A 21,939-nucleotide genomic window follows, 5' to 3' on the forward strand; every position below is an offset into this window, starting at 1 on the left:
ACAAGAAGACAATTAATCTCCAGAATTAATAATCAAGCAATGCCAGTATGTGCATATTATACTGAGTTGGCCACAAAGTCTGTTTAGTTTTGTCTATAAAATAAAAGACACATTTTTCATTTTCACCAATAACTTTATTTATTTGGATATTTTAAGTATGTTGACTGTCTCCCACTATTGGCTTCTAGCAGGTAGAGGTCAGGGGTGCTGCTAAACATCTTCCAATGCATAAGACAGCCCACAGCAAAGAATTATTTGGCCAAAATGTCAGTAGTACCAAGAAACTTCAAAAACCACTTTATGGTTTTGACATATTCATTTAGTCTAGTACCTTCTCCATACACTGCACAGGTCTCTTTTTGCTTTTTCAGTGGTGTTCTTGACTTTCTTGAATTAATAAAGCATAATATACCAAAAATGTCGCATATTTTCTTCAGTCTTTAATATTAAAATGGCTGCTCAAAAATTCACTAATTTTGATGTTTATTTAAATGCACGCTGATATGACAGCTGTCACAACATAAGCTAACAAAATTGTTTTGAATGAAGTTAAAGACAACTGAGCACTACCTGAGCCATCGTATGGAAAAAACTAAAGGAACTTTTTGGCCAACCCAATATTTAATGGAAATAAATATCAGAATCAACTCTGAAAACAGTTGAAAGTGGTGGCTTCTGGGGAGAAGCAGAAAAAAGTAGAAAAAAAGAATTGAATTATTATAATATATTCTTAACAATGTTCATTTTTAACTATATTATATGGGTATAATACTTTTGAAATAAGTAAATGGGGGTCAGGGAGGTTAACATGAACATTTCTACTTTTAGATTCATACTCTACACTCATTCATGTTTACAAGGGAATATATGTAAGTATGTTCATTACAGTATTGTTTGTAAAAGCAAAATATTGGCCAAAACTGAAATATCCAGCATAAGGAGAATAAATAAATAAAACATGGTACGTTTAAATGACAGAACATCAGAGCCCTGGCTGGTGTAGCTCAGTGGATTGAGCGCGGGCCTGCAAACCACGCAGTTCGATTCCCAGTCAGGGCACATGCCTGGGTTGCAGGCCAATTCCCAGCAGGGGACTCACGAGAGGCAACCATACATTGATATTTCTCTCCTTCTCTCCCCCTCTAAAGATAAATAAATAAAATCTAAAATAAATAAATAAATAAATGACAGAATATCATATAGCAAATAAAAACAATCCATTAATTACACACACACACACACACACATATATATATAATAACATGAATATATCACAATGCTGGTTAAATACAAAATCACTTACGCAGGATAAATTCATTTATGTAAAGTTTCAAACATAAAACAATATTATATATTTTATCTGAATACATTTTTATATGTGTAAAACAACAACATTTTAACAGAAGAACATACATTAATTTTATGGGGAATGGGGAAGGAAATGGGAGTGAATTGGGGGCCAAAGACTTTAACTTACCCTCAGTGTTTTAGTCACTATATCATAAAAAGAAAGCAAATATGACAAAATGTTAATTACTCAGGATTCTTTGTAGTCATTTCATAGGTGTATGTTTAATTACTTTGTATAATTCCCTATATCTTTAAAATATTTTCAACTTTAAAATTTAATATTACAACCACCTTGTCTGTGACTACAAATCTGCAAAACAAAGTCTTCTTAGTGTGAGAGAATATAATACTTTGATTGGAGCAAAGTTCACATAAACTGAAATTTACATATCCTATGTGAACATAATCTATAAGCAGCAAGAACTAACCACCTTGTAAAACTCTCATCAAAAACTTATTGTTTAAAAATAAGTCACTTTCTTCTCAAGAGCCATTTTCATTTAAAAGTCCTTTTTAATGAGTCAGTGACCTGAAAAGTAGATAACAAATACGTGCTTTACATAAAATTGTTTGGAAACTATAAGCTAAATTATTCAGATTTTAAATAAGTTATTCAAATTATAAATACTAAGATATTAAGAAAATAAAAACACTCAAAGTTATGAAAAATTTACATAATAAGAAAGACTACCAGGAGATCAATTTTCGTTATATATTTTCATATAGAGACTACATTTGAATGTGAAGCTGCTCCACTTAGTAATATTACTGACAAAGGAAGCATAGCAAGAATATGCTTTTGTACTTATGATGCTGGACCTGCAAGGTAGCACTAGCAAATTTGGCTTTAAGAACTGCATGATTCCTTATTTACAAATGCATATCACGTACCTTTAGGCTGGAAAGAAACCCTATAACCATTTCAGTTTATCAAGTAAATGAAGCGATTTTTTTGAACACCATTCAGTCAACTAAACCAAGCAACAGTATAAACCCATGATTGTTTGTAAAGGTTAACGTTCCTGGGCTGATCATCTGTTTGGTTGTGTGATTAAATGCCAGGAACTTGAACTCGCAAAAACTAACTACACTGTGTAAATCCAGAAAATTGATGGTGGCTAGGTAGCAATCTTCTCTTCATCATTATAACTATTATTTAGTACTTATTGCACATTGGCAGCATTCTACTCATTTTATAAAATATCCCTGCCTTTTCTTTTTTCTATTTATTTATTTATTTATTTATTTTGTTGTTCAAGTACAGTTATCTCCATTTGCACCCCACTATGCTCTCCCACCCCACCCATCACTGCCTCATGCCCTGTGGCCTACCCCCTTCGGTCTTGTCCATGGGTCCTCTATACATGTTCCTTAATGACCCATCACCTATCTTCCCCCATTATCCCTTTCCCCTCTGGTTACTGTCAGTTTGTTCTTTATTTCAGCATCTCTGGTTATATTTTGCTTGTTTGTTTTGTTGATTAGGTTCCACTCATAGGTGAGATTGTATGGTACTTGTCTTTCACTGCCTGGCTTATTTCACTTAGCATAATGCTCTCCAGTTCCATCCTTTGCTGTTGCAAAGGGTAGGAGCTCCTTCTTTCTTTCTGCTGCACAGTGTTCCATTGTGTAAATGTACCAGTTTTTTCACTCACTCATTTACTGATGGGTGCTTAGGTCACTTCCAGCACTTGGCTATTACAAATAGTGCTGCTATGAACATTGGGGTACATAGGTTCTTCTGAACTGGGGTTTCAGGATTCTTAAGGTAAATTCCCAGCAGTGGAATTGCTGGGTCAAAAGACAGTTCCATTTTTAGTTTTCTGAGGAAATTCCATACAGTTTTCCACAGTGGCTGCACCAGTCTGCATTCCCATCAACAGTGCACTAGAGTTCCATTTTCTCCACAATGTCTCCAGCACTTGTTGTTGATTTATGATGATAGCTGTTCTGACAGGTGTGAAGTGACACCTCACTGTGGTTTTAATTTGCATTTAATTAGTTCTTCTCCTTTTAAAATGGTAGTGTTTACTATATGCTTGTTCCGTCATATACAGAATGTGTGCAAGCAGATGTTTTATCCTTTACATTCTGAGTCACAAGAAGATACTACTCTAAACTGTGTATAAATTATGTGATTCTAAAGTTTAAATCTGATGTCATAATTGAACGTGACGTTGGGGGTGTCTTGAAATGGGAATAAGTGTATTTTACATATGGTTGATGAACAAATATTTGCAACTAAAAGGACAGACTGTAGTAGATTAGATTTAAAACACAGTTCAACAAATAGTCATTTTTACCCCTTTCCAAAGAGGAATATACTTCACCACTATTAGATTTGGGGCTTGGCCACATAACATCCTTGCCTGGTAGGATGTTGATGGACATGACAGGACCAAAGGCTTGTGATGTGCTGCATGGCCAGGCCTTCTCCCTTGCACCCCATTTTTTCCCATCAGAAGAATATGCATCAGGCAGCCACCAGTCCTTGTAATGACAGAAATGTAGACCATACTTGGATTCAACTTGCATCTTAGAGTCAAAGCCAGTTGAGTCTAAACTAGATCTGCTTATTTCTAGTTGCAATAGATGCATAAGAAATAAATGAATGTTTAATTGCTGAATACCACCAAGTATATGGATGGTTGGTTGAACAGCAGAAGCCAATTAGCAGAGAAAAATTTTCTCAGATCAAGATTTGATACATGAATGTTTTCTTCATTGAATCTTATTTGTAACTTAACCTGTGCTATGGACTAAAAGTTAGTGTGCCCCATTTGTCTGTTGAACCCTTAATCCCCACTCTTATGGGATTTAGAGGTGGGACCTTTAAGAAGTAATTAGGGCTAGATTAATTCATGAAGGGCTCATGATAGGATTAATGTCATTGTAAAAAGAGGAAGAGACAGGAGGGCTCTTTCCAGCAGTGTGAGCACACAGGCAGAAGGTGGCACCTGCAAACCAGAACAGGGCCCTTAGTAGGACATGACCACCCTGATCTTGACTTCAAACCTCCAAAACTGTAAAAAAACATCTGTTGTTGAAATCACCCAGTCTCTGGGATTTTTGTTACAGCAGCCCAAGCTGACTAAGGTTCCTACTCATTGAGATTTTAATTTTATTAACTATATTTTATAAGTCTAGAGGTTCGTTATTTTACTTTGTGTTTTCATTTTTTCACATTCTTTTCTTTTACTGTAGTTTCTATTCTTTCATTTATAATAACTTTAAATGTGTTTATTTATATAGACTCTTTCAGGTTTTGCATTACAGTTTTTAGGATACTAATTTTCTTGTTGGGTATGCTGACTCTTAAGTGGTTGTTTTTTTCCTAGTACACTGTAAGTTTTTATATTATTTTCTGTTATCTAGATGGTATTTTTTCTATGGTATTCCATGAGAGCTAGAGTACAATTATGTTGGTATTTGTGGTTCTCACTTGCTTTTGTCTTATTCCTGTATCATCAGGTTAACAACCTCCATTCAGCAGATTCTACATTCTGATCTGTATCCTTTCCCCATACATGTATAATGGTCTTATATAATGATAGTTCATGCCTATTATTCTTTATATTTTATTTTTGTTTTGATTTACGATACCTGGTTTTTTCATAACTGAATGATTTTAGATCTAATCTCATCTACCACTTCTATTGGTTCAACATGGATTAGATAAACTGTGTTGACAAAAGTTTCCAGATTTCCAGATTCTTGTATGAGAATTGTTTATTTAATCAGATATTTTAGGCATTACAGCGCTGCACCAGCACTATGACTTAGAATATTACTTCAGTTCTATGTTGTAAATGAATGTTTGGAAGAAAACAGCACTTCTCTAGAATGACTGAGAAAGGAAAGTTGCAAACAGATAACTGATCATCTAAGCACCAATGACAAGTATAAAGGTCTATTAAAGTGGTCTAATTGATAAATGAATAATATATCTAATTGATAAATGAATAAGGTAACAAATAATAACAATGCAGAACACATCAGTAAGTAAATATTACTTTAATGTTACTTTGAAATTCTGTGTTTAAGGAATTATAGTTGACTTAGGACTCAAAGCGAGTAACAGGTATTCAAAAATATTTGTTGATTGAATAAATATTTCTCTTTTTATACATAATATAGTTGTTATAGAAAACTAAGTATGATAGGGTGGAAAGTGCATTACAGTAGCAGAAAACCTAGATTGTAGTTCTTTATGCTTAATAGCTAAATGACTTACAACAGGCCACTGAACCTCTTCAAGCCTCATTTTCCTCATCTATGAAATGCAAAAGTATCACTCCTTCACACTTTACAAAGTTACAGTTAAAATCAAATAAGATGAATATCTATAGACAATTTGAAAATCATAAACCACTACACTTTTAAAAATATTATTTGTATTTAAATTTACATGGAAATGAGACACTCTTATAGCAAAGAGTGTTTTTTTAAGAGAATATATTAGGTAGGACACAGGTTAGGCTACAGTAAAAAAAATGACCCAGAATATTGTGTCTTAAGCAAGACAGAAACTGCTCTTTGACCTAGAAGTCCATGTACACAGTTGGGGGCACAGGGTTCAGCGCAGCTGGACGCTCTGTCATTATCAATAGGGGGCTTCCAATGTACAGGAAAAGATGGCAACTCTCTAGCTTCCATGACTGTCTTTGATTTTCAGTCAGCAGAAAGGGGGAAAGGGAATGGGGATGTGATAAACATGATCTTTCCTTTTAAGAGCATGAACAATAAGTTTCACGTCACTTTCACCTACATTCTATTAAACGTAACCCAGATCGTGGCCACATATACTTGCAAGGGAGACTACAAAACCATGGGGTCATCCCATGTTCATGAATTGGAAGAAAACTTCATTAAGATGACAATACCAACCAAACTGATCTACAAATTCCAAGTCATCTTTCTCCAAATCCAAGATGACTTCTTCACAAAAATTAAGAATCTCATTCTAACGTTCACTTGCAATTGGAAGGGGCCCCAGAATGACTAAAACAATCTTGCCAGAGTAGAACAAAGTTAAAAGAATAACACTTCTCAATTCCGTAACGTACTACAAAGCTAGAGTGATCATGGCAACGTGACACTGCCATAAGGATAACAAATAGAGATGAATGGAATGGAATTAAAAGCACCCACAGTTATGGTTAATGGACTTTCAAAAAGAGTGCTGAGACAATTAAATGGGTGAAAAAATAATATCTTCATTAAAAGGTGCTAAAACAACTGATTTCTACAATAGAAAACAGTTAAATTGGGCTTTTCCTTCACAGCACGTACAAAAATTAATGCAAAGTGGATCAAACACTGAATGTTAAGATTCCAATCTAAAAAACACAGAGAAGAAAATGTAGGTATAAGTCTTTAGGACCTCGAATGAAACAATGGTGTCTTAGATAGTACACAAGAAGAACAACAAAAAGTAAAACTAGACATCAAAATTATAACTTTTTGCTTTTAGGACCAACAAAAAAGTAAACAGATAACTTATGGAATGGAAGAAAAATTTTACAGGTCATCTATTTAAAAAGGGTTAGTATCTAAATTGTATAAACAGCACTTAGAACTCAGCAACAAAAAATAAATAAATAACCCAATTGTAAAATGGACATTTCCATTTCTCCAAAGACCTGGATAGACATTTCTCCGAGGGAGATGCACACACAGATGGCCTATAAGCAAATGAAAACATGCTCAATATCATTAGCTATCAAGGAAATGCAAATCAACACCACAGTGAACTACCACTTCACACACACCAGGTTGCCTATGATCAAAAAGATGTAGTAACAAGCGTTGCTGAGGATGTGGAGAATTTGGAACCCTTGCAGACTATTAGTGGCAATGTAAAATGATGCAGCCACTTTAGAAACCAGTCTGACAATTCTTCAAATGACCAAATATAGAGGGACCATTTGACCCAGCAATCCCACTCCCAGGTACATACCCAAGAGAAATGAAAACATATGTTCACACAAACACTTGTACACAAATGGTCATAGCAGCATTTTTCATAGTACACCAAAAGTGGAAACAAGTCAAATGTTCATCAATTGCAGGTAAATTAAATGTGATATATACATCTATGCAATGAGATTATTATTATGCTTCAACATTTAAATTAATGAAGTGCTGACATATACTACAACTTGGATGAACATTGAAAATATTATGCTAAATCAAGGAGGCCAATCACAAAGTAACACATAATGGATGATTCTATTTACACGAAGCATCCACAATAGACAAATCTACAGAGAAAGAAAATGAATTTGTTGTTATTCGGGACTGGGGTCAAAGGGGCTTGGGGTTACAGCTAAGCAATTTAGGGTTTGGGGAGAGAGCAATGACAATATTCTAAAATAGACTGTTGTGATGGATGTGCAGCTTTGTGAATATACTAAAAGGCATTAGATTGTATACATTGAGTCAAATGTATGGTTGTTTAAATCTATAGTGTGTGTTTATGTGGGCCATGTTGTTTAGCTGAAATTCCTATTGCTATGCAAGACAGAGTGAAAGTAAGACATCTTCGCCACAGGGGGTACTATCACTGATAACATGGTCAGTACAGTTTCCGATTTAGTAGCTAATCACATCACATTAAGAATGCTCATATATAGAGTGACTGAATCAGTGTGATATTGCCGTAAAGGCAATGAAATAAGAGCCAAGTTATCTGAATGCTATTCTTCACTCTACCTTGTACTAGCTTTACGACCTTGGTAAGTAACAATCTCTCTAGGTATTAAATTGCTCACCCAAAAGGTAAAGATTAAACAAGATAATTGCTGTAGGTCCATTGAGTTCCAAGATCATTTGACTCTGACTCTACAAATTTATGTTTTCAAAGAATCTTTCTCCTCCTTATTTGTAATTTCAATAATCAAGCATTTGTTTAGACTGTCCCCTTTAGCCTCCTTCATGTATATCAGCCATTTAAAATATTGTCTAAATAATATTTACTTCGTATTTTCAAATAGTTGATCCTTAATTTTCTTTGTCCTTTCAAAAGTTTGCCCTTTACAATTCGAGGTACTAAAAGTGAATGAGAGTTTATCTCCTCAACATTTATTATGGACAATTAGGGGTAAATTAGATATCAGGATGACAAATCCAAAGCCCTGACTTTAAACAAGAAAACATTCAACTACAATTTTAAATATATTAATAAAGGAGATTCCCTGAATTCTTTGGCAGTAACTCCCAAACAGGAAATCTTAATTATTGCTAACCAAATTCCTTCAATTCCTTCTGTCTCCAGTTAAGGGACATGCAACTCCAAATAGCATTTTTCTAGATTTTTTTCCCTTAAACTTAATTATATTTAATCATTCTTAGTTTAAAAGCCATCTTCATATTGCCATAGTCTCTGTGTGTTATCCAATAGTTTGTTTACTCAAGACTCCTTTGATTCTCATGTCACATCCTTTCTCACCTGTCAAAATATGAGGCTCCAAACGAGTTAGTTTTATAAACAATACATAAGAACTTTCAGCCCTGGCTGGTGTAGCTCAGTGGATTGAGCGCGGGCCTGCGAACCACACGATCGTGGTTCGATTCCCAGTCAGGGCACATGCCTGGGTTGCAGACTGGTTCCCAGCAGGGGACTCACGAGAGGCAACCATACATTGATATTTCTCTCCCTCTCTCCTTCCCTTCCCCTCTAAAGATAAATAAATAAAATATTAAAAAAAAAGAACTTTCAGTACTTTTCAGGAAAGTCATGTTTTCTATCCCGTGGGTCTCCAAGATGGTCCTTAGGCATGTTGTGCTAACAGAAGAAACATGAGCCCAGGAAGAAAAGACCATTTAAGCTCATTCTGAAGTTGAATAGGGGTAGGATCCACCATCACAAAAAGAATAACTACCTATGCTTTCACTTAAACATGTTGTAGTCTTGCTCTATAAAAGTCAAGCTTTCTCAGAGGACTACTTAACTGCATAAAATCATCTAGGGAGCTTTTGACACTAAAAATTCCTAATTTTGGCCTCCTGATTTTCTGATTTGGGAAGGTACCCAAGAATGTGCTGTTTCTACATATGCCTTCTGTATTTTTTGGGGGGGGGCTTTTGAACAATAGAAATGTATTTATTTATATTTTTAATGTTTTAAGTATATTTTATTGATTACACTGTTACAGTTGTCCTATTTTCTCCCCTTTATGCCCCTCCACCCTTCACACCCCTCCCTCCAACATTCCTCCCACTTAGTTCATGTCCATATAAGTTCTTCAGCGTTTCCATTTCCTATATTATTCTTAACCTCCTGCTGTCTATTTTGTACCTACCATTTATGCTACTTATTTCCTGTACCTTTTCATCCATTCTCCCCACTCTTTCTCCCCGCCGATAACCCTCCATGAGATCTCCATTTCTGTGATTCTGTTCCTGTTCTAGTTGTTTCCTTAGCTTGTTTTCATTTTTGTTTTCAGGTTCAGTTGTTGATAGTTGTGAGTTTGCTGTCATTTTACTGTCCATAGTTTTGATCTTTTTCTTAGGTAAGTCCCTTTAATATTTCATATAGTAAGGGCTTGATTCTTATGTAACTAAAGTTTGAGCATGACAGTAGCCTAAAAAAATATTTTCCTCTTTTTATTGTTTTCAAAATAAAATAAAATTTAATAGTAATATTTTCTAGTGTGGAGATCCCTAAATGCAGTAATAAAGACTGTGATGCTTGCCCTGGCTGGTGTGGCTTAGTTGGGTGGAGCAAAAGCCAGTAAACTGAAAGGTCAAAGGTTCAATCCCTGGTCACGGCACATGCCTGGGTTGCAGGTTCAGTCTCAAGTTGGTACTAGTTGGTACACACACAAGAGGTAGCTGATAGATGTTTCTCTTTCACATTGATATTTCCTCTGTTTCTCCCTTTCTTCTCCTCTCTCTAAAGTCAATAAGCATGTCCTCGGGTGAATACAAAAAATGAAAAAAAAGATTCTGATCTTAAAAAATATAAAGTGAACAGATTTTGATAGTCTGCAAATTATTACACATTTAAATTGTCATAGGGAAATATGTGTGGTACATGATACAATTATTTAATTCCCTCTGCTTAAGGGTTATCTCTAATTATAAAAATCTATATGCTATAGTATATATTTGTATGATATATTTAAACACTAATAGCTTAACAAATCTTAAATTAGGTGTTTTATATAGGCAGTACTTCTCTTTCAGAAAAATTAAGTACTTTTACTAAAAAAATTTATCATCAATCAAATACAGTTCTTAGTGTTTTGTGTTTGTGTGTTTTAACAGAAATACAGTTTATCTACTAAAAAAAAAGAAGCCCGATGGACTATAAACAAATGTGGAAATATCAAATTGAAGAAATTATTGAATATGTAACCAATCCACTGATATGTCAGCATCTTTACTGAAGAAATTATCATAATTTTTAATAACAAAAAAATCTTAGATAAAGTGATGCCAGTTACAGTACCTGAGAGTTATATGAGAGTCTGTACATTTAATTTACTAAAATTAAAAAATCCTAGAGGGCTGGGCATAGAAGTTGTTCCATTAAGAACTGACTATTGCTACTTTACATTAGCTCTATTATGAGTTTCACACTCAGTATTTCATTCTCTTTTGACTGAATCCTATAAAATAAGCCTATAATTCCCATTATAAAGATGAAAAAACTAAAGTTTTCAGTATCACAAAGCAGCTAGTTGCTTTGCAACTAGCAAGCAGAGTGAGGCATTCAACTATAGGTCTTTCTGATTCTAAAATGTATAATCTTTCCACCATATTCTATTAAATTTCCATAAACATTAAGTAATTTAAATTATAGATAGAAGTATATCACTATTTCCTACACATCTCATGAATCCCTTACTATAAAAACTAGGTCCCATGTATCACATAGTATCATTGGACCACTAATAAATCATAAATCTATAATTGACATAGTTCACAAGGCCTAAAAAGAATCATACTGGTTAGCAACAAAAAGCATTGGTAAATATATTTATGAAATCACTAGACTCGTTTTATCTTCATTTCTGACATCTTCTAACAGCCCTTTAATAGGGTCTGCAGCATCCTACTGCTTAGAGATACCTGGAAGATAACATCGTGAAAAAATTTCGCATTCAGTGTTTACATCACTCCCAGAACATACAGTTAGATGTTAAGCCCTGCTCTTATATTGTTCTAAAACTCTTTGTAAGCAGTTTAATCTTCAGGCTGTCTAAGCGAAAATGAAGAGAAGGAGTGTCCAAAAAGAAAACCTGAATAATTCAGTCTACTCTTGGAAGAAAACCAAGTTAATCTCTCTGGAATCTGTATAGTTGCAGAATTACTAGATCGTTGCACAACTCTCTACTTCACTTTGATGTGTAGATTTCCAGGATCCAAGAACGTTAAAAAAATATTTTAACTCTTGCATGAAACTAGGTTAAGTAACAATGATCAAGTGTGTAAAGTTAAGATCAACATTTTGTGTAATTTAACTTGTCCTTTAAAACAAAAGGTCAGCATGTTTGAAACAATTTAGTTTTCTAAAGTCCATCTATTATTACAAAGTTTAGGAAAGGACCCAGAGGCTGCTTAATACTCGTTCTTTTTTCATGAAGTGGTTCTTATCAACCTTGAAATTTGTCAGTAAGTATAAATAATATATTTAACCTTGAAATCTGTCAATAATATGTAAAACAAATAACAAAAATATAACATGTATATTTTTCCTACTATCAACCTTGATTTCATCTATATATACCACCCTTGGTTGGATAGGACATCCAAACTCTTGGAAAAGTTTCCCACTGTACAAATACATTTCATTTTAAATATCAAGGATCCAAAAATGTACTGTCTGTTAAGGAATTTTTTGCTATAATCCTAAACCAATAAGACTGTTTGATTTATTCTTTCATTCAATTCAGTTTACTTCTACTACCATTCAGTGAATATCCACCATGGAGCAGACTGACATCAACCTTCAGAGTGGTGTCGCCTTCCATAGCATTTCGCATGTGCTTCCAAAACAAGAGAATATCATGGAACAGCTCAGATGAATCAATTTGCAGAATTCATGGCCATGTTAAAATGAAACTTCCCAGGTCCTTTAGGATAAAAACATATCATTTATGTTGTTATTATTTTGTAGTTTATAAAGCTTTAGTTGGGACAGACAGTTCATCAGAGTCCCCACAACTCCTTATCATCTTACAATGGATTTGCTTCACCCATTTATGTTAACTATATCTAACCCTTGCAGACATGTAAGTTTCAGCCCTGCAAGAGTCTAATCACCTTATTTTCAATAAAAAAACTAATGCTAACAGAGATTAAATAATTTGGCCAACACTACCCAGCTAGTTAGTGGCACTGTGCCAGAGTCAAAATCCAAGTATACTGGCCCTTTGTACAAGACACTGCATTCATTTCACGGCTTTTTTTCCCTCTTTATCAGGATCTAGACTTTGTCTAAAATAAGGAGCCTCTGTATTTTTTTGTAAGTTTTAAATACTGCATGGTAACACTGAATTTTATTCCTATCTCGTTTCAAAATATCATTGCCGGATTTAGCATCGCACTCCATGCTGTTTTGGTGTTTGCACTGCTCCCCCATCTTTCCACTGCCTTTTGTTGTTCAGAGAGTTTAAGGGAGAAAGGAGTTATACAATCACAAAAGAGGAAAGAATGAAGACTGTGGAGTGGTGAATAAAATTTAGGGGATGAGGGAGTTATCAGAGACAATAACCGTAGAGAAAGCACAAGGTGGGAGGAAAAAGCGAAACAGCGGATTCTGCAGACCAACGTTAGGCAGAGTTGAGAAATAGACAGCTAGGTCATCAATCATTGTTCCTCAGGGGCTGTGCTGATTCGGCAGATTCTTCCCTAGGCTAATGTAACCAGCACCGAACCAAATTGTGAGGGAGGCAAAGCATGTCCTGGAATTCTTTGTACATTCTTCCATTCAATGCCACTAAAAAAATGCAGTGCTTTTTTTCTTTCTCTCATCCATCCCAGGCTGAAAAGTGGCTCTCATTTGACACCTCAGGGTTTTTTGTTTATTTTTCATTGCTGTTCAAGTACAGTTGTCTCCATTTTGCCCCCACCACTCCCCCCACCCCAGCAACCCCCACTTTCCACCTCTGATCCTACCCCCTTTGGTTTTGTTCATCTGTCCTTTAGAGATGCTCCTGAAAAACCCTTCCCCCTTTTCCACCCATTATCCTCTCCCACCTTCCCTCTGGTTATTGTCAGTTTGTTCTTTATTTCAGCATCTCTGGTTATATTTTGCTTGCTTGTTTGTTTTGTTGATTAGGTTCCACTTATAGGTGAGATCATATGGTATTTGTCTTTCACCACCTGGCTTACTTCACTCAGCATAATGCTCTCCAGTTCCATCCATGCTGTTGCAATGGGTAGGAATTCCTTTTTTCTTTCTGCTGTATAGTATTCCATTGCGTAAATGTACCATGGATTTTTGATCCACTCATATACTGATGGGCACTTAGGTTGCTTCCAGCACTTGGCTATTGTAAATTGTGCTGCTATGAACATTGGGGTGCACAGGTTCTTTTGGATTGGTGTTTCGGGATTCTTGGGATATAGTCCCAGCAGTGGGATCACTGGGTGAAAAGGCAGTTCCATTTTTAATTTTCTGAGGAAATTCCATACAGTTTTCCACAGTGGCTGCAACAGTCTGCATTCCCATCAACAGTACACTAGGGTTCCCTTTTCTTCACAACCTCTCCAACACTTGTTGTTTGTTGATTGATGATGGGCATTCTAACTGGTGTGAAGTGGTACCTCATTGTGGTTTTAATTTGCATCTCTCTGATAGCTAGCTGAGCATCTTTTCATGTGTCTCTGGATCCTCTGTATGTCCTCCTTGGAGAAATGTCTGTTCAAGTCCTTTGCCCACTTTTTAATTGGGTTGCTTGTCTTCTTGGAGTGGAGTCATGTGAGCTTGTTATATATTTTGGAGATCAAGACTTTGTCTGAGGTATCATTGGCAAATGTTTTCCCATATGGCTGGGGTTTTTTTTTCATCTTAACGCAGTTTTCTTTTGCCATGCAGAAGTTTTTTATTTTGATGAGATCCCATTTATTTATTCCTTGCTTTAGAGGACAAATTGTTGAAAATATTGCTGCATTGAATATCTGAGATTTTCCTGCCCATGTTCTCTTCTAGGACTTTTATGGTGTCACAACGTACATTTAAGGCTTTTATTCACTTTGAATTTATTTTTGTGTATGATATAATTTAGTGATCAAGTTTAGTTTTTTGCACATAGTTGTCCAGCTCTCCCAGCACCATTTGTTGAAGAGGCTATTTTTGCTCCATTTTATGTTGCTGCCCCCTTTGTCAAATATTAATTGACCATAGAGACTTGGGTTTATCTCTGGGCTCTCTAATATGTTCCATTGGTCTATGTGCCACCTTAGTTTTAAGCGTTACTCTCTCCTGGAGTGTTCACATGGAAGTCCAACCTCTTAGTTTTTGAGTACAAGAACCTCTGTGAAAGGAAGCTAAACAATGGTAAGCAAAGAGGGGAATAATTGGAAAACCAAGGAATCCTTCCCAGAGCACCTCTAATTTCAAAATCTATCCTATCTTTTTATGCAAGGTGCACTTTGCTCATATCAAGCCAATTTCTAAAGAACTCGGCATGCTCCTTTTCTCAAAGCCATAGGCTAGATTTTTAATAATCAAGAAGGGTACCAAGAGTCTGAGACTGAGAAGGTAAGGACAGTCACCAAGCAAATAACATGTTCTTATAAAATTACTAAGGTAAGCATCAAAAAAGGCACTCATTCCAAATAAGCAGATGTAACCTCTGGCTTATATTCAATTATCCTTGTGATTCAAAGGACAATCATATTCCTAATCAATAATTTACTTAGTTATTCCTTAAGAGATGTGGACCTTAAACAATTTAGTATTTATGAACAATATCTTATTTCTTTTTATAATTGACAACAGAAGAAGCATAAGTCAAATAAGTAGAATTTCCAAAAATTAGTAACCTGAAATTATTAGCAAGTTTAGTGCTATAATAAAGATCATAAAGGTCAGTAGAAAAAAAAAACTGCTAGAATCTGGAGCTAGACTGCTTGGTTTCAAAGTTGGGTTCTGCCATTTGCTTCAATGATTCATTACAGAATGGGAATAATAATAATACTTCATAGGGTTGCTATTTGTTAGGTGTTTATTGATAAAATACTTTGTTTTTCAGAGTCTTTCCTGACTCTGAAAATAATTAGATAGGTCTACAAAATGACCTCATAAATCTGATGTATAATTGAAATTGACATTGAACTTGCATATCTATACCCAGGTAACTGTGCCTTGAACATGGTACAAATGAAGGAAAGGTTATTTTATCTTGTTGCATGGATACAGGCTTCAGCACTTCAAATATGCATTTTCTCTGAAAGGAAATTGGACAGCAGAGTGTACATAAGGCATCACTTCTCAGTTATGATTATAAAATGATAGCATGGTTTTGCCTTCAAAGTCGGTAATGATTTTTTCAACAGCTTTATTGTGATATAATTTATATACTGTATGTTGTAATTCATCCTGTCATCAGTAAACAATATAAATGTTAATTGACTGGCTACTATGTCCCAGATAGTACAATAAATATACATGATTCATTTAATCTTCATAAAAATCCTGTAAGGTAGGTATTACTATCCTCGATTTTATGACTGAAATAAAAGTTACAGTAAGTACTTTGCAGGTAGAGGATGAGGTGAGAATTGAACTCATGTTCATGAGTCCAATATTCTTCTCATATCACATTGTCCCTCTTTGGAAATTTACTTACCTATCTTTCAGAGTTTGGCTGGGAAAGAAGGTGGGGGGGTGGGGAAGCAAGAAATGTGACTCTTTGGTGGTACTCCTGGTTAGAGAAAGTCTAATTTTCTAACCTGTCAAAAGAAAAGTCAAATAATATAAGAAATAACAGTAACTGGAAGCTGTTTTCAGACCCTCAAATCAAGAATGACATGATAAAGCAAACTATTATTATGAAGAAAATAAGTAATCATAATGCTGTTACGCACAAATCGTAATGCCTCTCTATATACACTGCTTTCATTTAAACCAGTTCAGTACATCTTACTAGCATAAATACACCCACCCACCTTTACTGCATTCCCTCCAAATGAGTTGGTGTAGACATTAGAAATAGAAAAACATATAGATCATACAAGAATTCTTATCCATCTTTTGAGTTTTCACATCATTTTTATTATCTTAAAGTAAAATATCTGTATATCTTTATGTTTGGAGATAAAGTTTTGCCACGATTCATTCATTAAACAAATACTTAAGTGGTTGGTATGTTAGGCAGCTCTGTGGTAGCCCCTAGGTAAAAAAAGACAAAGCCAGTGCAGCCCAGTTTATATTTTAGTTCAGTTTTTCTAAGAAATAGTGAGTGTGCTATAGTGGATATACAGCACGTGGGCTTTGTAACTTGGGTTAAAACCTTGCCTCTACTTTGTGACCTTTGCATTAAATTTTTGAGAGACTCGATTTCCTCATTTGTAACACCACTGACTTCAAATAAAAGTTGGTATTCTCTTTTCAGGTGTACACACACCATGGGAAGGTGTGGCAAAGAAAACGTTACTTGTGACATCCAGGTGATAGTGTTTCTTAGATGTTTTCTTCCCCTTTACTGCCTGGCATTATTCGATACATATTTTACGCCGTGTTCGCGGAGCAACTGGAACATGTTTTTCACTGCAGCTTAGCTGTCTGGGTGTGCCTGGAGAGGCGGCACAAAGAGCCTATAAAAGCTCTCCACCTACGACAGGAAGGAGCCCAGGAAGGGGCCAAGCGTTTGGTTTCGGATTGTTTTTTGCTTGGGCCAAATCGAGTTTAGGTTCTGTGACCGGCAACAAAAAGATTAGCTATGGAGCTGTTCAAATTTTTGCATAGCTCAGCCGTCTCCACGCCCCCCGACTCTACCCTCCCCTATGCGCAAATAAGGGTTTTCAGGCGTCTGATGTAAAAAGGTATGAGAAGGCAGAAGTCGAGGATGGACCGGGGCAGGGTCACCGGTCAAAAGAGAGAGGACAAAGGTCCCCACCAAGAGTTAAAACCTAGTGGTCCCGATAGGGAAGGAGCCAAAGCGAAATGCCGGGCAGGCGAGGCCCGGGGCGGGCGAGGGGGGCAGCAGGCCAAAGTACTGCACTCAACTCGCTCCCAAGGCTAGCTCTGAAACCGAGTCGCACCACCCCCTTACGTCTCTTTTGGTTTCGACCTGCCGACTGGGAGGGGCCGCGGGACGCCATTCCCACAATGCTCTGGGGCGTGCCGCCGTCGCTGCCGCCTCCGCTACCGCTAGTGGAAGAAGATGGCGGAAGGCGGAGCGGCAGATCTGGACATCCAGCGGTCTGACATCGCGACGCTGCTCAAAACCTCGCTCCGGAAAGGGGACACCTGGTGAGGGAAAAGGGTTGAGGTGGCTGCGGTTGCCGGAGGATGGTGGATAGCTGGGCGGGAACTGAGGGCTGGTATCTTTCGCTAGTGACAGGTGCGGACAGGTCCGGCGGCGGCGCCCTGGGCAGAGGGTTTTGGCCACTCCGGAAATGTTGGGGCAAAGATTGGACCCAAGATGAGGGCCAGGGTTCCTGGCTTGTACCGACAGGCTGAGAAGCTGGTAGGGAGCGGCGGCGGCGGCGGCGGCAGGAACGGCGGCGGTAGCTCAGGCTCGTGTAGTTCCCTTCGCCCTCCTTCCTCGGGTAGTGCCGCTCCCACTTCGGGCCTTCCCGAACGACAGGTTACAGGCGTTCGGCGTGAATCTCTAAATGTTTGACAGGTCCTGATCCTGCGGTTTATCACCATCTCACCCGCTGTACTTCTCCAGTCATTTCCTTTCCCGGCATTGTCGGTATCCAAGTTGCTTATTATTCTCATTCTTCCGGGAGGCAGGCTGCAGGATGTTTGCGGTTCGTACTACACAGGTGGCATGTGTCAGGGCATCACTGAAGAGAAGGAAACCTTAGTTTCTCATTCCTTGTCAAGAAGGAGAGGAAGGAGTAGGAAACCTCAAGCTTCGGAGAGATACCACGTGGTCGTGAGCTTTAGGAGAGGCTTGATAGAAACTGGCAGCATTTCTTAGAAGTGCAGCCCTTCCCTCCCTTTTGAAACATAGCGTGGGCCTGCAAAAAGTAGATAAGTGCACTTGAGGCTTAAGTCACTTACTAGTATACAAACTTGTGAAATACCAAAGGATATACTTAATATACTGAGGGAAGTATGGTGGAGATTTTAATACTTGTCAGCTATATCAAGTGATATCCAAAATAACAAATATATGAATGTGTAACATAAACGGAAAGTGGTGTTTATTAGGAAAGATAATGTGCCTCTTTAAAAATTGTTTTCACTTTGCATTTTCACCATAGGAGTGGTGTTTAATTTACAGAGTTTTTTCGTGTACCCCAGTATGGCTTAGTGGAAGCAGCATTAGATTTAGACCCGAATTCGTTCCACCACCTAACTTGCAGTATGACTTTGAGGAAAGTTAGCTTAAATCATTACACTTAAAGTATCTTCACCTGTGAAAATGGACTATCATAATTTCATTATATGGGTTTAACCTTGATTCAGTGAAGTATTTTAAAACATGATTTGTTATATTTATGAGATAAGATTAAATTTTAGTTACATTGTTATTACTGCCATTTACTTTTGATACAATGCTATGGTTGTAGTATCATTTTTAAGTAAGCTGGTAGGTGGCAGACTTGGGACTCAAATTTAAGTACTTTGACCTAAGTCTTGATACTTTTTTTCTTATTTAGTCAGCCTTCATACTATATTTATTTAAATCTCCCAAGGATGTACACATATCCCAAGGATGTGTGTACAAAGGATGTACAAATCTCCCAAGGATGTACACATATCCTTGTTGCATTGCTGCAACAAATATAATTTAATAATTGTTACTTATATTGGAGTGTTCCTAAGATGTTTATTACTGTGGGGAAATTGGACATTTTCTAGGACATTAATGAAACACCTTGGCCTGTGGATTGTTAAAGATTAAATCAGTCCTTGCTTCCTATTGCTTGTTAAAGAACACTTAAAAATTCTTAGTTCACCTGGACTATTACCACCTCATAAAAAGATGAACATGAATTTCCATAAAATAGAAATCTGTAATTTAAAATATGAATATTATATGTCTATTACTTCTCTTTAATGCAATGTTTTTGTTAATACTAAAAATTGTTATTGGCACTGCAAGATGATAGCAATATATGTGAGCATTAAACTTTTTAAAGTTTGGTATTTTAATTTTATTATTGAATTTATTGAGGTGACACTGGTTAACAGAATTACACAGGTTTCAGGTGCACAATTCTACAACAGATCATCTGTACACAGTATTGTGTGTTCACTACTACAAGTTAAGAAGTATGGGAGCATTACCATTTATGCCCCCATACCCTTCTCCACCTCCCGCACATCTCCCCCAATAACCACACTGTTGTCCATGTCTGTGAGTTTTTTCTTTTTTTTTTGCTCAATTGCTCCATCCCCAGCCCCACCTTCCCATGGTCAGCTGTCAGCCTGCTCTCTATGAGTCTGTCCCTGTTTTGCTTGTTAGTTCGTTGTGTTCATTAGATTCCACATATGAGTGAAATCGTGTAGTACTTGTCTTTCTCTTCCTGGCTTATTTCACTTAGCATAATGCTCTCTAGGTCCATCCATGCTATTGCGAAGGGTAAGATGTCTTTTTTTTTTTTTTTACAGCCAAGTAGTATTCCACTGTGTAAATGTACCACAGCTTGTTTATCTACTCATCTGAGATGGAATTTGGTATTCTTAAAATAAAGTATTTTTGTTTTTTGACAGAGTTACAGTAAATAATTTTAAACAGTAAATAAAATAAATCCATAAATTTTAGTGCTGGGTATGTAACATCCTCACTCTGATTTCCCTACATATTTGAAGGGGAAAAAATGCAGGAGCAAGATGATACTGGGGAGTTGCAGAGGCCGGTGTGGTTTACATGTGAGCCAGTTTACTTGCAATTAGCAGATGAAACCTATCAAAACAAGAAACTAAGGTAGAACAGAAGTTTGATTCAGAGTTTTAAGGTGAATAATTTAATTATCCACAAATACAGAACTGATAAAGATATTTATAATTTAGTTGTTACTTGGGCTCATGTTTTTGGAACTCATTAAAATGAGTATTTAACACATTAAAAATTATTTCTTTTTTTAACATTTTTTCATTCTTTGAAATAGTCTTTCATGGGTATTTGGGCAAATCCTGTGTTATTTTTTTAACCTGAAATGGGCTGTATGCCCCTTGGTATATGTATATAACCATTTTGGAAAGACTGCTTGGACTGTTGAGAAAAAAGGGTACTTTTACCATAAGTTTATTCTTGAAAGTTTATTACTGATGTTTGATGTTATAGTCACATTATTAAAATGAATACATTTTATTATTACATTGTGAGTACTTTGCAAATAAGGACTGTCTAGTAATACCCTGGAAACTAACACCTGGGCAAGGGTAAATAAAGAATTTATTAATTGATTTTGGAGTTTGTTTATTTGTAAATAGTGAATGATGTTTATCTGAAAACCGACTTTCTAAAGCTGAAAATACGTTCCAGGGGTCTGAGATGAAGAACAAATTTTATGATGTGCTTGATACTAGACTCTGTAGTGACAAAAAAGTCAAAATTGTTACCTTAAAAAGGTAAGGTATGAAAGTAACACTAATTTCCACTAGAAGGAGTAAAGCAGTAGTCTCATAATGCTGTTCCTTGATCTGGGTTTCAGCTACCATAAACAAGATTGTTAGGGTTTAAGAACTATAGAAAAATGGTAAAGGGTCTAGAGTTATTTAGTTTAGGATGAATATAAGATAACTTAATCTTCAGATACTTGGAGGTTTTTCCTCATGAGACAAAAGGAAAATTTGTTTAAAGTACATAAAAAAAATTCTATGTAAGTATATTAGGGATACAGGAACATTGTTAAAGGGATGGTAATTAAATAAGTGAGTTTCAAAGACAAATTGGGGGTTATGGAATAATTTCTTTGGAGGTATCTTTTAAAACATCTATTATGTGTAAATAAACAGATAACTACAAATCATCCAAATCTCTGCTTTATTTCCCCACTTTTATTAAATGTCATTCATTTACCAATTATTTCCACTAATTTTTATGTGCAAGTATGTTCAGTGATAGCACATAGCTAACTTTACAAATTAAATTTTACATGTCTGAGAGTAACTGTAATTTATATTGAGTCATTTAAAATTTGTATGATATTTTTGTTTCAGTAAATTGCCAAGGAATAGTCCATCAGATCAATGAGGTTTTCAGATAGGAGACATTGATTTCATTTTTAGAACTTTCCTTCCATTCATACTCTTCTACTTAGAAATCTTTGAGGCTTTATTTTATATGGTCCCTTATGTTCCACAACTTTGATTTACACTAACAGAAAACAACCTATAATCACATCACTTAATAATGTAAATTGACACTGTTAATCAGTACGAACTGAAGAAATTTTTACATTACTGTTGATTACATGATTTTCAGGAAATGAAACCAGAAAGCAAAA

General features: G+C 36.1%; 1 protein-coding gene across 4 annotated transcripts in view; it reads left to right on the forward strand.

Moving 5' to 3' along the window:
• Positions 1-17,641: 17,641 nt before the first annotated feature.
• The window catches only part of USP15 (ubiquitin specific peptidase 15), a 116,653-nt gene continuing 112,355 nt past the window's right edge, over positions 17,642-21,939 (forward strand). For 2 of the 4 annotated variants that reach the window (XM_037063050.1, XM_037063052.1), the window contains exon 1: positions 17,646-17,779. In XM_037063050.1, the coding sequence (XP_036918945.1) occupies positions 17,691-17,779 (89 nt within the window). In that variant the 5' untranslated portion in view covers positions 17,646-17,690. Of the gene's footprint in view, positions 17,780-21,939 lie in introns of all 4 variants that reach the window. The other 2 variants (XR_005068930.1, XR_005068929.1) reach the window with 2 other exon arrangements.

This window comes from Sturnira hondurensis, unplaced genomic scaffold (genome assembly GCF_014824575.4).
Source record: "Sturnira hondurensis isolate 20B ecotype Veracruz unplaced genomic scaffold, ASM1482457v3 Scaffold0014384, whole genome shotgun sequence".
In the NCBI taxonomy this organism is placed as follows: Eukaryota; Metazoa; Chordata; class Mammalia; order Chiroptera; family Phyllostomidae; genus Sturnira; species Sturnira hondurensis.